The 16053-nt window shown below is 42.2% G+C and overlaps 1 protein-coding gene across 12 annotated transcripts in view; it reads left to right on the top strand.

Annotated features, from left to right (window-relative positions):
* Positions 1-16053, top strand: part of PKHD1 (PKHD1 ciliary IPT domain containing fibrocystin/polyductin) — a 252139-nt gene that overhangs the window by 100617 nt on the left and 135469 nt on the right. For all 12 annotated transcript variants that reach the window (XM_069011802.1, XM_069011801.1, XM_069011797.1 and 9 more), the window contains 6 exons: positions 2811-3018; positions 4197-4342; positions 6113-6307; positions 7390-7515; positions 10110-10243; positions 15103-15215. In XM_069011802.1, coding sequence (XP_068867903.1) covers positions 2811-3018; positions 4197-4342; positions 6113-6307; positions 7390-7515; positions 10110-10243; positions 15103-15215 — 922 coding nt within the window. The remainder of the gene's footprint in view (positions 1-2810; positions 3019-4196; positions 4343-6112; positions 6308-7389; positions 7516-10109; positions 10244-15102; positions 15216-16053) is intronic.

Raw genomic sequence — 16053 nt, 5'->3', positions numbered from 1 at the left:
GGGAATATATTATAGTTAGGGCAAAGAAGCCTCAGTTATGGTCTCTTATTGGTCTCATTATTAACAGAAAGGTATCATTGACCATATCTTGTGTGTCACTTGTGCTGCTGGAAGTAAAGGAGATTCTGACCTGGAGGTGTTGTATGTGGGAATATAAATGGGAAGCAAGGAAATGGGTAAGTGTGGTGCTTAAGGACATGGTTTGGTGATAGATCTGGAAGTGCTGAGTTAATGGTTGGACTTGATGGTCTTAGACGTCCTTTTTATGATTTCATGATTTTATGATTCTGTGAAAGTGGAATCTGCTAAACTTGTTTAGGGTTTTTTTTGTTTGTTGTTTTTTTTTTGTTTGGTTGTTTTTTTTTTTTTTGTTGGGTTTTTTTTTTGTTTTCCCTAACAAAAATATACTGAACTTACTGGAAACTGGGAGTAGATTTTGAACGTGCAGAGAAATATCCCAACCCCCCTAAATCATCAGGAAAAACCCCACCTAAAACATGAGAAAAAAGGTAAAACAGACTGTCGAATGGGAGACAGGGAGATGAGCGCCGTAAGAAGAGAAAACATGAAAAAGGAAATAAAGGAAATGGGGAAATGTTTGGATGCCTTGAATACTCTTTAGAAGGAAAAAACCCCCAAATTGACAACATTTTCCTTAAAAATTTTTGAGTCAGAGCTCAAAAGTAGAAAAAAGCCTGAAAAAAGCCTTTTCCATTGGAGCATGTTTTGAATGCAGAATGGTGTTTCCCACTTCTCAGTGACAAGAGCTGTTCCCCAGCAGTGCTGCTGTGGTGTGCATGTGACAGATGCACTCCACAGGGGTCACTTGTGTGTCTGGACACAGATGCACGAGAACACACATTAACACAGGCACACAAATCAACACCATAAACAAAATGTCCAGAGCTGGAGAGAAACTGTGCAGTGCTCCACATGCAGATGGCTGCTGCCAGTCGTTGGCTTTTATGCCAGTCCTAAAAATTCACGAGAATCACTCAGTGGAAAAAGGTAAAGGAATAAAGGTGAAGAGAGTGCTGCTGGTAAAAGAATGCACATGGGCTGATATCAAGAGGGGTTTTTTGAGCTGTGTTGAGGATGTAGTCTTTGATGTCTGTGCCTGTGAGTGGTGGAAGGTGGGTTTTGGCTACGTCTGCGTTAGAAAAGAGTGTGGCCCTATAGAAGCAGAACTGTAGGGTAAATGATGTAGATGCTGAAGGGTCAATGTGTTTTGGGAACTACTGCAGAGTCATTCCAGTCTGGTTCCTTTGGCACTGACGGTGTCCTATGTGTCCTACTGCATTTCAGCTTCTGCATTGGTTTCACAAAATCCCAGGATGGGTCAGGTTGGAAAGGACCACAGTGGGTCACCTGGTCTAACTCCCTGCTCAGACAGGGTCATACCAGAGCACAGGGCACAGGGCTGTGTCCAGACAGGTCTGGAATATCCCCCATGAGGGAGACTCCCCACCCTCTCTGGACAATCTGTTCAGGGCTCGGTCGCTGCACAGGAAAGTTCTTCCTCGTGTCCAGTGGAACTTCCTGGGATCAGCTCCTGCCCGTTCCTCTGGTGCCATTGCTGGGCCCCGGAGCAGAGCCTGGGCCCTGCTCGGAGCCCTCCCTGCACACAGGGACACCCAGGGCTGAGGGTCCCTCTCAGCATCTCCTCTGAGGCTGAGCAGCCCCAGCTCCCTCAGCCTTCCCTGGGCACAGAGATGCTCCAGGCCCTTCATCAACTTTGTCACCCTGTGCTGGATGTGCTCCAGGAGCTCCATGTCTCTCTTGTCCTGAGTAGCCCAGACCTGCCAGATGTGCCTCACAGGGCTGAGCTGAAGAGCAGGAGATCTGTTTGATGCATTCTAAAACAGGTTGTAATATGAACTGAAACACCTTAAGTGAAGGATGTCTGAGAGATTCTCTTAGCTGGAAGTTGAGAAATTTGAAGTTTGATTTAAGAAAATGCCAGAAGTATCTCAGGTTTAGATGCCCATCATTGACACACAACAGGTACTCACATATACCTCAATATATATGTATGCTCTTTTTTCAAGGTAAAAGAGTATAAAGATTTGAGTCTTCCTTCTCTGATTCTGTTGTGAATTTATTGTCTTGGAGGTGCTACTTCTTATTTCCATCTTCATTAAGGAAATAGTTGGGACAATGGTGTATATGGGTAATGAGGATGCTGGGGTATAAGGAACAAGAAAGTGAAACAGGATATGGACAGAGAAGCTTGCTTAAAATAATTTGAAAATGATTTATTGGATGCAACCTCTACACTCAGTGATTTCTGCTGTTATTACTTTCCTGCAGTACAACCAGGGAGGACAGTAACTTGCTGTGGGCTAAAGGTAAATGTTGATCTACTGCAAGGGAGGGAAGGAAAAGTATTCTAAAGGTGGGTGTGTGAGGCACACACTCTCCCCTGATGGTGCTCAGTGTGCTGGGCCTCACTGGACCAATCTGTTCCGACACCTGCTAGGGAAAAAAGAAATGTCAGGAATTAAAGCAAACTTCATTAAGTGAAGAAAGGAGAGTTATAGGGCAAGGTTTTTCATTGCTGGGGCTCGTTATACACAGATTTCATAGAATCATTGAATTGTTGAATGGTTTTGGTTGGAAGGAACCTTAAAGACCACATCATTCCACCCCCCTGCCATGGGAAGAGACACCTTCCATTAGACCAGGCTGCTCCAAGCCCCATCCAACCTGGCCTTGAACCAGGAGCATTCTGCTCCTGTTTGTTTGTTTGTTTGGTGGGTTTTTAAGTTAACTGACATGCTTTTTAACTTTTTTTCCCTTGTTCTTTTCAGGCTGGATGCCCAAAGTAGTTTTCACACACTTGAAATCATCAGCTAATGCTAGTGACACACAACTAGTGCTCCAGGAACCTGTTGATTGGCAGCCTGGTGATGAAATCCTTGTGGGAAGTTCAGGCCTTGGAGATGCACAGCAGTGGGAAGAACTGGCTGTTATCCAGTCCGTGAACAACACGGAGCTGCACCTTAGAACACCGCTCAGGTATCCTTTCAAGAGTCACGGGGATTTTTATAGCAGAGAGCTAAACAAGGAGAAAATTTGATCAAAGACAGGATTTGCCATTCCCTGTGGGACATAATAACTATATAAATCCCTTTAACAAAGGTGGCCAGTGATATTTCAGTCCCTCACTCCCCCTAAAGGTAGTGGACATTCAATCCTGAATGTTGAAATTCTATGTTTAAATTCTGTATCATGCCCTTGAACTCTGAAAACCTTTGAAGCGGAAAACACTGATGGCCAGTAAAGTGCAGTGGCATCAGTATAGGAATGGCAAAGAAATTTCCTACATAGTTAATTTCTTGAGAAAGTGCATTTTTTTTCACAAGAAATGTCTGACTTGTGTAAAAAAAAAGTCCTCTCTTCTTGACTGCTTTTCCTAAGTAAGACACTCAAAGTGAATTTTTCCACTATGGACATCTGCTTCCATACTTCCAGTGAGTATTAATTTCACTGCCTTATTCTCTCTTCATCTCCTGTGCATGGAGATCTTGGACAAACTGAAAAATGTATTTCTTATCAGCTCCAGTGTTGAAACACGTTATTTATCTGGAGACAACCCAACTCCAATGCCCAGGAAGATTAACGGTATTATTTTCAGGAATGATTTGGGCTTGAGGAAAAAAGTCCTGATGGTTTTCACCCAAACATGTTTTGGGAAGAGAATTCAAAGGCTGAAATATTTTGTAGTAAATATCATATCATCAAACTGGAAGGGACTCACAAGAATTATCGAATCCAGTTCTTGGCCCTGCACAGGGCAATCCCAAAATCTTCACCATGTGCCTAAAAGTGTTGTCCAAATGCATTTTGAGCTCTGGCGTCCTTGGGGCTGTAACCACTTCCCTGGGGGACCTGTTCCAGTGCCACACCACCCTCTGGATGAAAAGCCTTTTCCTAATAATACAATATATTATATTATATACATAATCTAAGAAAGGTTTGAGTGCTTGTAAGACAAAAAATGAAAGCAAACATCAGACAAGGAGAAGCCTATCTAACACTGGATGTGCCACTGTCCCTAGTGAGAAAAGGACTGAAACCTGCTCTGAATTTGGGAGTTTATGGTCATAAGCAAAAATAATGAGAAATCATAAACCTAATTCTCTCCATCTGCAGGTGCAGATGCTTTTGAGTCTATATTTTTTGTCTTTTGTTAGGTATCCCCACAGCGTTGGAGAGGGATGGGACAATGGCCAAGATCTGCCTTTGAGTCCTGTGGTAGCACTGATCAGCAGAAGGGTTGTTGTTCAAGGAAACGTCACGCTGGAGAGGATGTCCCACCTCAGTCAGTGTGTAAATGCAGGTGAGGAGGTCTTTTCTCACAGAAATGTACTGAGGAGGAAAGCTGCTCCGTTAAAATCCCATTGTGGCAGCATCACTGTGTATAAGAACTCTTTCTTCCTAGGATAACTTTGAGACATTCCAATGCCAGGAAGGAGATTTTGTCTCTCCAAACATTGTTTGACATTGAAGTGTGAAGTCTTGGGAGTTGAACTGCACTTCATCGTAATATCTCAGATGTATTATTTTCACATTGTTGTTTCAAGCCATCTTGGGAAAGACCCTTTAGTTTTGCCTGAGCCTAAGGGTGTAGAAGAGAAAGTATCCTCTGAAAACATGTTTCAGTGTACATAATATATTAAATTTTTAATTGTGTTTACTATTTAGTCACTTTAAGAAGAAGGAAAAACAAAACAGCCCAATACTGTTTGTACTCTTTAGCGTAAAATATGGAGACGTTGTTTAGTGTTTAGGGATGCCAAGGAAAAAATAGCAGGTGATGCATAAAGTATCACTGGTGAAAAAATGTTAAATATCTCAGCTCTCTTTTAGTTTTAGCTGTATGAAATGCCATGGAGTTTGACAGGTGGATTCCTGATTTACACCATCTATTCAGGAAGCAGAATCAGACACAGTGATTATAATGTGAGGAGAGTTAGGTTATCTGTCAACCCAGGTGTAAGGTTTCCTTTAAAAAAAATGCCTTGGGCTTTCAGACTGTGACACAAGACTTCATTTGATATCCAGCAGCCAACTGCTTATATTACTCATGGATTTATGGTCCATTTTGTGTGGAACTCATAAATATAGGCTCTGAAATGTGCTAACAGTTTGAGGTTTTTATTTGAGTTAAAGGATAGGAGGATTTCGAAGAGGAGTCACCAGAAGAGGAGTGAGCAGTGTTTTTGTGGTTAATTTACCTTCTTTAAAAGAAAAATGAGCATTACTGGGCATCAGCAGGCAGTGCTGGAATTTGAGATCCCCTCTGCTCCTCCACTGAATAAGTCTAAGTAACACATTCGGAGCCTGAATCTCCTCATACCGAAATATCACAGCCCCATTGGAAGGGCGTCTTTCAGGAATTTTACCCAGCCCTATGATTTACTTTTCTTGTCATATCATGGAATCCAAGAATTGTTGGGCTGGAAGGGACCCTAAATCTCATCTCGTTCCACCCCCTGCCATGGGCAGGGACACCTTCCACTATCCCAGCTTGCTCCAAGCCCCGTCCAGCCTGGCCTTGGACACAGGGATGGGGCAGCCACAGCTTCTCTGGGTGGCCTGTGCCAGGTCCTCACCACCCTCACAAGGAAGAATTTCTCCCTAATCTCTATTCTTGTCTTGAAACTGTGGGTAGCAACAGTTCCCTATCCATCTTCAGGGAAAGTCAGGAGAGCGGAGTTTATAAAAAACCCAAAATGCCTCATTTCAGTTTAGTTCTATACATCCATGCTTCAAGAACCTCACCTAAGGTAAATCAATGTTGAATCTCTCTTCCTCATGCATACAACTATCTAAAATTAACTCCAAGCAATGGTCCAAGACATAAAACTACAGCTTCCTGCTTGTTTTGATATATTTCCCTCCAAAATGTCCAGACTTTTAGAGAAAGAACCATGGCAGTATTTCAAGGGAGCATAAAAAATGTTTGCCTGTGCTGTCTTTGGGCCCATGTTTCAGATCCCTGCTGGAGGTGGAGTCTCACTGGGTCAGTGGGGAGGATTTCCCTCCGCACATCCCATGGGCCCCATGGATAAATGCCCCTCACAGCTCCCACTGGATTGTGTCCTAGGTCACTCCAGGTGTCTGTACAAGAGAAGTGAGAGGCAGCTCGGCTCCCGGGACCTGGGAGCCATTGTGGTTGTGGAGGCCTTCCAGGGAGAAGCGTGTCAGCTCCAGCTGCAAGGGGTCCAATTTCGCCACGTGGGCCAAACGTTCCGGCATCACTGCAGTGCTCTGACGGTTACTGGCAACACCTGGATGGCAGGTGAGTTGGCTGCACCAGAGGTATCCACCATCTCCTGCCCAAAGCTGGGGCAAACGCCCTCAAAACCTGCTTGACTCTTGGGTCAGTTGACGAGTTGGACTGTTAAATGTGTAAAAATAAAGTGACTCAGAGCTGGCTGGTGGCAAGGGCCAATATTTAATTTAATTGCCCAGAGGTTAAGGAACGTATTAAGTTCTTTAGACTTTGTCACTGTTAAGTGCCAAATTCATCTCTGTGGAAGTGGCAGTGAAGGCTCTGAAGACTGGTGGTGGTAGTGATGCCATGATAATTTTTTGCCTTTTCTTTTATACCCCTTTTATGCTTTTGTACAACTTCTGTACTCTTAGTGCTTTTTGCCTACATTCTTGGACTTGTTTGTCAAGCTATGACACTCAACATTTTAGAGGCTTCGTAGTTAGGGATCAGTGTGCCCCAGAGCCCAAGGTCCTCTCCAGAACACATTCTGTAAACCGAGACAGAACCATCCAGGGGAAGGTTCCTTGGGGATGGGGGCTCACTTGAGCCTCTCATTGGGGAATTTTTGATAGATATGTTAATTAGTAAGATCTATAAGATTATACCAGATCTTTTGGGGGTGGGCTTTATGGTGTGCATTAAGGTACATTTGACCTGAACATAGTGCACCTAAGGATCTTTAAAATAAATACCAAGGTAAAATCCCTTTTTCCCTTCTAACCGTGTACAACTCTTGATTTTAAGACCACGAAAAGGCATCAGTAAGAGCAAGTTAGGTGGGCTCAAAGAATGTTTTAAAGGTGCTGGATGGATCTTCCCCCCTGCTAAGCTACACTTGCACCTCTCACAGAATCATAGAATGGCCCGGTTTGGTTTGGAAGAAACCTGAAAAACCATCTAATTCCAAATCTGCCATGGACAGGGACAACTATTTCCTGTGCCATCTTCATCACTGAGTGAGGGTCAAGGCTTCCTGGTGGCAGAAGGCAGCACTGGCCAGGGTCTGGATGATGGGAAGGTCACCATGCCTATCTAGAGGAGGGGTATAAAATACCTTCCCTCAATCTGCAGAGAGATTTTTGCTCACAGCATCCATTTCTTTCCAGACTCTTACATCCGTGGCTGTTGTGTTTTGGACTCCTTTGGCCAAGGCCTTCGTCTGACCAGGATCTCCAACCTCAGTGTGGACAACAATGTTTTCTACAACATTTCAGGCCATGGGCTTCTCCTGGGTAAGTGAAGCAGGCAAACATCTACACTAAATACAACAGCAACTTGTGCTGGTTCCCATTTGCATGGAAATGTTTTTGGAGGAAAGAATGGCAGATCCTTAACTGCACTCTGAGAACTTTAATCACATCTTCTTCAATTTTTGGTGCCAGTGAACTTTGAATAAAGCTCCCATGATTCCACACACAACTCCTAGCAGCTACTTCCATTTGACCAGTTTTCTTTCTTCAGGTTAGTCTTCACTTGATATGGATCCCTTGTTTTTCAGTGGACAAAAAGTAGATTTTTTTTTAGGGGATTGATTCATCTGTCTTTGGAAAAGTGCCATTATGCAATATTTAAGACCCCAGCTCAGTGAAGCATTTAAGAGCATATTATCTTTAACTTCAGACATTTGATGTCGAAGATAATGGAATTAAAGGATATGTTAAAAGTTAACCAGAGGATTTAGCACTTAAATAAATCGGAGCTCAGAGCAACAAAAATGTTAACAAAATATTTCTCCTAACTAACCATCAGGAGACTGACTTGCAGCATCTTCTGCTGGGATCTCATGTTGCCTGAACACCTAAAGATACAGCTCGATTTTTGTTTTCCATAAGAGATGGGATAAAAATGACCAGTTGTGAGATGAACAACAGGGAAAAAGAGAAAGCTTTCATTTCTGATCCTGCAGTCCCTCACACACAGCAAGTCCCTGTGCTGGTTGCTCTATATAAACATAATGAGGAGTGATACATCATGATTTAAATGGGAGAGATTATAAACCTAGCGTGGTTATGCACACCTTGCAGATGAAGAGAGCTGGCTCAGAGAGATGCAAGGACTTGCCCAGGGTGATGTACAGACCCCTGCAGCCATGGGGAAGCAGAGCAGGACCTCCAAACAGCTGGCATCCCTTGGCTCACTCATGTTGGAATCTGTGTCTGAGTTGAAGGACTCTGAGCTGAGCTGAAGTTTCAGCCTGAATACACCTTATCCTCAAGATGCTTTTGATGGCTTCACTGTCAGCAGCTCCAGAGGGTCTAATGGATTAATTTATATATAGCTTTGTTGCCCGTGAAGGAATATTTATTACAGCTGGCTCTTTGCAGCTCCAGAATTGGACTGGATCAGTGATTTCACATAAAATCTTCATTTTCAGAGGATTTGCAAGATTGCCACAAAAAAGTCACTCTGGGCTTAAAATTATTGACACACCAGGTCTAAGATTGGAAGGAAAACCCTCAAAAACCCATATGGCTGTCAAAAGGACTTTTTAGGATCCTGTTCATGCTCTGGTAGTTGCATTGTTTGTAACACATAAAGCCTGGAAAGGAAATATTTTCCTAAATGGATCTTGTTCCAAAAATTGAGAAAGGCTCAAAAGACTGAAGGAAAGCTAAAAGTATTAATTGCTATTCCCAAAACCAAAGAGCACAGGTTTTCTTGTGAAGTGGCTTATATTTGGGGTAGGAATGATTTTGGAAGTGATCTGTATTATGAATAGAACTTGAGCAGATGTAGTTGAAGATAAAAACTTCTGTTGGGTACAAAAAAGTAAATGGAGGTAATTTGTTCCTGATGTAGGCCAGCAAGAATGGCCTATGCATAGATTCCACACAAGATTCCACTTTGAATTCTGCTTCCAAAAGAGCAGCGGTGCTGGTCATAGAATCACAGAGTCATGAAGGTTCGAAGAGATCTTCAAGGTCATTGAGTTCAACCATTAGACTGGCCCTGCCAAGCCCCACTAAACCATGTCCCCAAGTGCCACATCTCCATGGCTGTGAACTCTTCCAGGAATGGTGACTCCACCATTCCTGGGCTGTTTTTTCCAATGCCTGACTGCCTTTTAGGTGAAGAAATCTTTCCTAATACCCAACCTAAACCTCCCCTGGTGCAACTTGAGGCCATTTCCCCTTAGGCTCTCAATGTGTCTTTATGTGGACTTGGCTTGTATGGCACTGTCCATTCTTTGCCATTGGGCGGCCCATTTCTTTATGATGTAGTTTAAAAGGCATTTCTTTTGTTTTCTTCTTCTTTCTTCTATACTGTAACTAGATCTGGGGCACCCCACGAGTCTGAGTTGTCTGATCAATGGGTTGATTGATTTTTCCCTTTCTCTTCTCCTACTCCATTGCTTAGGGGGACAACCCCCCATTTTGTGTAGAGTTGCACCAGGTGTTTTTCAGCCTGTTTAGAAATTTTCTTACATGTAAGCAGGGCAGTCAGTGGAGACAGGAGATAAAGAAGACTTTGAATTCTAGTACTGCCAGGAGCATGCCTGTGTGTGCATAGGTGAGCTACTTTCCCGCTCTGAACCATTCTGAATCTCTTTTCCCAACTGTAAATCTGCTTTAAAATACACATTTTATTTATTTTCACCACAAACTTGCAGTGCAGAACACACGACTTTTGGTGTAGTCACATATAATACCTGGTACAGGGAAATATATGTGAATATAACACCTGGACTTGAGTACATTGAAATGAGAATCATGATGAGAGGTTTTCCAGCTATATGTACCTTTGTGTTCATTTTTCTTTTTCTTCCTCTTTATTTTTTATGTTTTTATCTATTTTCTTTCTTATTATTTTTTTTTTTCTTTTAAAGGTGAGGGACTGGAAGAGGAGAACAGAGTCAGTAACAATCTAGTGATTGGCCTTTCTGGAACTGATGGTTTATCCAACATTGAGACACTGTCACCAGCAGGGATCTATATCAGGGCTCCTGCCAGCCACATCAGGGTAAGAAGTTCTGGTGTAAGACATAACATTTCCTTTCTAATCAAAGATATCAGAAAGACACAGAGCTTCATTTATCTGGGAGAGCACATACACGAAATTTGTTTCTTGGCTGAGCTGTCAGAACCCGTGCTTGTGATGGGATATTGAAACAAGTGCATATTACAAAATAAATTATGTTCCTGGGTAAATTTATTACTGAGAATTTTGCTGTGTTTGAGTGGAATGGAATATTACAGTGAGATAATTCATCCTGAGATACTTTAAAATGTTGTTTTATTTTATGATACTTACGGATTCAGAAAACTTGGAAAAAGTTTTGTCTCAGCTCCTGTAGAATTTCTGCCATTATTAAAACACCCCTCAATTTTAATGGACTAACTACAAAAACACTAAAATTCAGCAACATAAATTACACCTCTGTCTGGACTTAAAATCTCATTGAACATACAGTTGAAAATTTGCATTCCAGGGTGAGAAAGAGAATGTGTTCCCTGTGCTATGAAAATGACATTGATTTTAAAAGAAATGAAGCTTCTCTATTCTAAATGGTAATAAACCACCAGGTTTTTAAAGAGCTAACAGCTTAAAAGCCTCTCATCAAAAAGCTGAGCTCAGAAAAAATACTTTTATTCACTAATTCTCTGATGCTTTCTCTTAGTTCATACTCTTTTTTGATCTTACATTTCAGAATAAAGAGCCACTTTTATGTGTTTCTTGGAAAAAAATATGATTTTCATCAACTTCAAACCATTTTTCCTTCCCAACTTTTTTAAGGAATTACATTGAAACTGACCTTTCTTACCACACTTTCAGTAGTGAAAAATGCATATTTTCATTTAAAAAATAATCCTAACCTGTTCTACTGTTAACCCCCAGTAACCAAACCAATTACTGTTTGTGAAGACCTAATCACCCCCAGGGCTTCTGCTCCATGAGGAAAGATTTGCACCTAAATTTGAAGGTGAAAAAGAGACCAACGCATTTCCTATGTTATTATGAAGAGAGTAGCAGTGAGGAAGGAGGAGAGAACTTTTCTGCAATTCCCTCGAGGGCATATTTATCATTTCTAAGGGCATCAAATATAGTTTAAAAATACAAAAACTAGCAGGAGCATGAGAATTCCAGCTCCACTAAACACAGAGTTTTGTACTGTCATGCACTGACTTACCCTGGGGCTGTTCACTCCATCGCCAGTGGCTCAGCTTTTGAAAAGGTTTGCTGCAATTACCTCCACAGGTTCCTGGAAGCTGGCTGTGCTGGGTTCTCAGCACATTTACTTATCCCTCTCTGTTCACAAGAGTTTACAGATACAGAGCTGCAGCTGTGGCTGTGTACCCCAATATCAGGGGGTCCGTTCTGCTCTCCAGAGATGTGCTGTTCCAGGCAGGGTAGCAGATGGGCCTCAAAGGGTTGCTGATAACCCTCACCGTCTTCAGGAGTGGAATATTTGAGGTGTTGTAGCAGCAAAAGGAAAACACGAAGAAATTGCCCAGCTTAAGGTTGGTGTTAACTACACTTACTGAACAACAGGACCAAGCAGTGCTCAGGAAGACAGCGAAGCACTGGGATATTAAGAGAAAAAGTCACACTTCTCCCGAGCAAAACAGCTGTGGACTTTTGCTTAGTGCAATAATAATCACTAAATTCCATGGTGCTTGTCCAGCACCAGCATTGTGATGTTACTGAGTTTCAGCATCTTTTATCTGATCAAATGATTTAACCTTTTTAGGTCTTTATAATCCTAGTTTATTGGGGAAGTTTGAGGAATATAATGGGAAAGACTCATCTTCCACCTGCCTGGTTCCCAGGCCAGGACATGCAATATAAATTTTCCCAGTTTAGAATTTAATTTTAGGTGTTTGTCAGTTTTTGTGTTTATTGGTTTTGTGGGTTTTTTTGTTTATTTTCAGATTTCTGTCATTCAGTTATTGGTTTTAAACTTAGTGGCTACAATCTTTGTGGCAATGGATGCAGCTGAGACAGCCAAAGAGCTCTAGGTCCACACTGTGTAACCTCTTCTGTGCAACATGGGTTAAGCCTTTCCACAGTGAGACCTGCAGTAATATTTTCCTAACTACTCAATTTACTTGGGAGCCTAAATTTGCATCGGTGGCTGAAGAGCTTAAATTTCCTTGAAATTCAGTGTCATCCTAAACGGTGTGGAAATTGGGACAGAGCAGTCACTCAAACCTGAGCCTACAAAGACTTTTGGAGACCCAATTCCCAGTGGTTTCCATTTGACTTAAGTTTTTAAGTGCACTGGTGAATCAGGCTGTTAGATGAAATTTTATACTTGGACAGTATGAGTGCAAACTGATTTTTACAAGGTTAGTATAACTGGTTTTTAACACAGTGTGTAAGCCCAGGTTATCACTTTTTAGAGTCATAGACAAGCTCACTTGCAGGCTGGTTTCTTGCCTTTTAGATGCTATCAGCACAAAGAACTGAAGATGCTCCTCTGTGATATTGGCTTTTTTTCTCAATGAAACATCCACCCAATGTCCTTGGTTTTCTTTTTGTGTGCAGGGAAAATAATTAGAAAAGTAGGTTTCTATCTTTTTCTCTTGGCTCTCTTGGGCCTAGTGAGTTTTGGTCTTTTTGTTGTTCCAATCCATAAATATTGAATGCCCTGAAATCCCAGAGCCAGCATGCGGTGCTCATGCATAGCAACATATGGACTGGGGTTAAGAAATCCAGCAAGAACCTCCCTTTCCTTTCTTGCCTGGGTGTTGAGGACTGGGAAACAGCTCAGATGAATGAACGGGGTGGAGCTCAGCCGGTGTCTCCGTGTCAGAGGAGTGACTGATTGCCACGCTGTTGGTAAATGCATTTGTTTCCCAGTGTCACCACATCCAGCCATTCTCCACAGCACCAAAGAGGTGAGGCTGCATCTGTTTGGCACCGTTTTCCCACCGTTTTATCCCTGCTGAGATCTTTCCCAAACCCTTTCCTGCAACGTGGGCCCACACCGAAGCAGGTACATTGTGGGTGCTACCTACATCCTGCCCGGCTCTGAAACTGTGGGAGAGGTGCTGGGAACACTGTCCAAAGCTTTAATGTCATCCTTAAGGTCAACAGTTTGAGTCCCAGCTATCTAAAAGAAATTCATGAAATATTTACACCAGCAGAGTTGTACAGTTAAGAGACACTTAAACCATCAGCCACTTGATTTTACTGACTTGCAGTGCATACCTCCAGGTATTTGGCATGCTCAGGGAGGTAATTTCTCTCTGGAATTTTGGTTGCATGGACATTCGTAATATACTGACTTCCACAAAGAATTGATTTCCACACAAAATTCCCTGCTTGCCTAAAACCCCTGCCCTCCAGCCACGAGCTGGCTGGATAAATATGCAGGGTTTTTTTTCTTATGAATCATCTGTAGAACGCACGATTGGAGTCTCAAGTAAAATATCCTGGAAATGATGTGACTGGACTGCAGAAGTGTTTTGTTAAAGAAAAAGGGTCCGTGGCTGCACTTCCAGAAAAAGCAGCAGTTTTACCAGGGGATTGAGAAAGCAGAGCTTTGGGTCTCAGTACTTTATTCCTTGACAGATGTCAGAGATCAGGACTGCAGGGAGCACACTTGGATGGGTCAGAAGAAAGTAATTGGTATATGGAGGGTTTCACCTCGAGGTCACCAGGCTCAGCTTTGATTTGGACCATCAGGGACCAAAAAGTCATTAGTATTTTAACACTGTCCGGTGACCTATGAATGGGAGTGATGGTGTCAGACCCAATCTTAGAGAACAAGCCCTCCTTAGAGCTGCAAGAAAGGTCATCTTAGACCCCCCCTTAGAGAGCCACATACCTCCAGAGAGCAATTAATTTTGTCTAAGGACAGACCAAAAGCATTGCCTTCTGCACATTCCTATGTCTGATTTTTTTTGCCTAGAAACAGAGCCTAAGTTTATTGGCCTGGACTTCAAATTTTCACACACCTAAGACAGGTGAGAGGGATCATGCAGAGGTGCACCCATGAAGACATTGCTATATGGACACCACCCAAACCCAGCTAGGCTTGGCTGCTCTCCAAATTGAGCTGGCAAGAGCAGGTTTTTTGTCCTAGAGTAGAAAAGTTCAAAACATGCTGAATACAACTCACATAACTCGCTGCAGATTCTGTAAGTACCAAACTCCTAATTTTAAGGCCAGCTGGACCTTATGTCCACTTATTTTTACCTCTTGCAACACAAATAATGTAACTTAAGTGTAGAATTTATAATGCAATTTCTTTAAGAGTTATTAAATGACAATAACTTGCAGCACATCTTCCTCTGGTTATTTGCTTACCCTGTTAAAAATAATCCAAACCACATAATTTACCACAGGTGTAATAAAGTTTAAGTGTTCAGTCACTGGCATATCCTGAAGATGTTGTTCTCTGCTTTCTCTCGACTTTTAAGAGTCAAATTTTCAATGAGAATATTTCCTTGTCCCATGTTTGCTTTGGGAGATAAGAGAAATATCCAGATTGAGAAGGAAATCAATAAACTGATTAGCTTGTGAGTTACCTTTCCTTCCTGACATTACTTTCTTACATAGAAAGGAGTTTATAGATGTAGGTTTTCCACGCATTTTTTTCTTGCCAACACCATTTTTCTGCTGTTTGTCTCTATTGCTTGGCCAATCCTCCTTGTCTGGTTTAAAACCAGGTGTTTTTAAAACTGGCCCAAGGTCAAAGGGAGAACAGGACAAGATTGGGGCCACAGAAATGTGGTACCAGTCTCTACCAGCCAGTATACCAGAATTTGAACCGACTTCAGCTGGGATTTTAATTTGTGTGTTTCTTAAGTTGATTTTAGTTTCCAGGAATTGGTGGTAATATTTTTTTCACAGTCACATATTCCTCTCTACAGGGTAACACAGTGTGTGGTGCTGGGTATGGCTATTTCTTTCATCTCTCCCCTGAGGGACCATCCAAAGTGCCTCTCCTGTCCTTCAGTGAGAACACAGCTCACTCCTGCACCAGGTACTGGGGGAGTTTGGTTAAAGAGATTTTCCTTCAGTTGTGCCACATATAATTGCAGTGGTGGGCAGCAAACTCCTTGTCCCTCTTTTCTGGACCTTTCCCCCCCCAGTTTTTCACCCTTTAAGGTCCTCATCTCTTGCAAGAAGAGTTGTCTGGAGCAGGGTAAAATCAGTGTGGAAGGTGTCCCTCCCCATGGCAGGGGGGTGGAACGAGACGATCTCTAAGGTCCTTTCCAACCCAAACCATTCCGTGGTTCTGTGACATTTCATGCAACAATTGTTCCTGTAGTATCCCAGAACAGCTATTGACAAGAGCATTAGACAATACTTCCCTAAAACAGAAAGTGTATTAAAAAATGACACTCTACTGAAAATCAGTGGATAGAGTGACCGGAATTTTGAGTTAATCTGGATATTAATCTGGTTTTGAAATCTCTGAGAAGGTCAAACCAAGTGCTACATTCAGGACTCCATACATTTGGGCTGTACTCCAAGATGGCTGAATCCAAGATAAAGATAAGCCTTATCTGTCCAGATTCATGTCAGGATTATCTGAAGGTGATGCTGGCTGAAAACTCATGACCATGGGAAAGTATTTTGTAGAGAGAACCTCTCAGTTGCACTGCACACTTCTTTGTAGCCCTGATAGGTCTAACACTGAAAATACTTGAAGAGAAATTTGAAGTCATTATTAGAGGCCTAAAACAGTCCAGCAGCTTTGACTTTGGTTTTAAGAAATAAATTCTCATGCAGACAGCTGTTACAGATACAAGATTTTAGATATCAAGATGATGAATAGAAAAACCAGCTCATGAGTACATGCACTGGAAAGGAATAGT

Source organism: Aphelocoma coerulescens, chromosome 3 (assembly GCF_041296385.1).
Source record: "Aphelocoma coerulescens isolate FSJ_1873_10779 chromosome 3, UR_Acoe_1.0, whole genome shotgun sequence".
NCBI lineage: Eukaryota > Metazoa > Chordata > Aves > Passeriformes > Corvidae > Aphelocoma > Aphelocoma coerulescens.
This window is presented reverse-complemented; position numbering and strand designations above follow the sequence as displayed.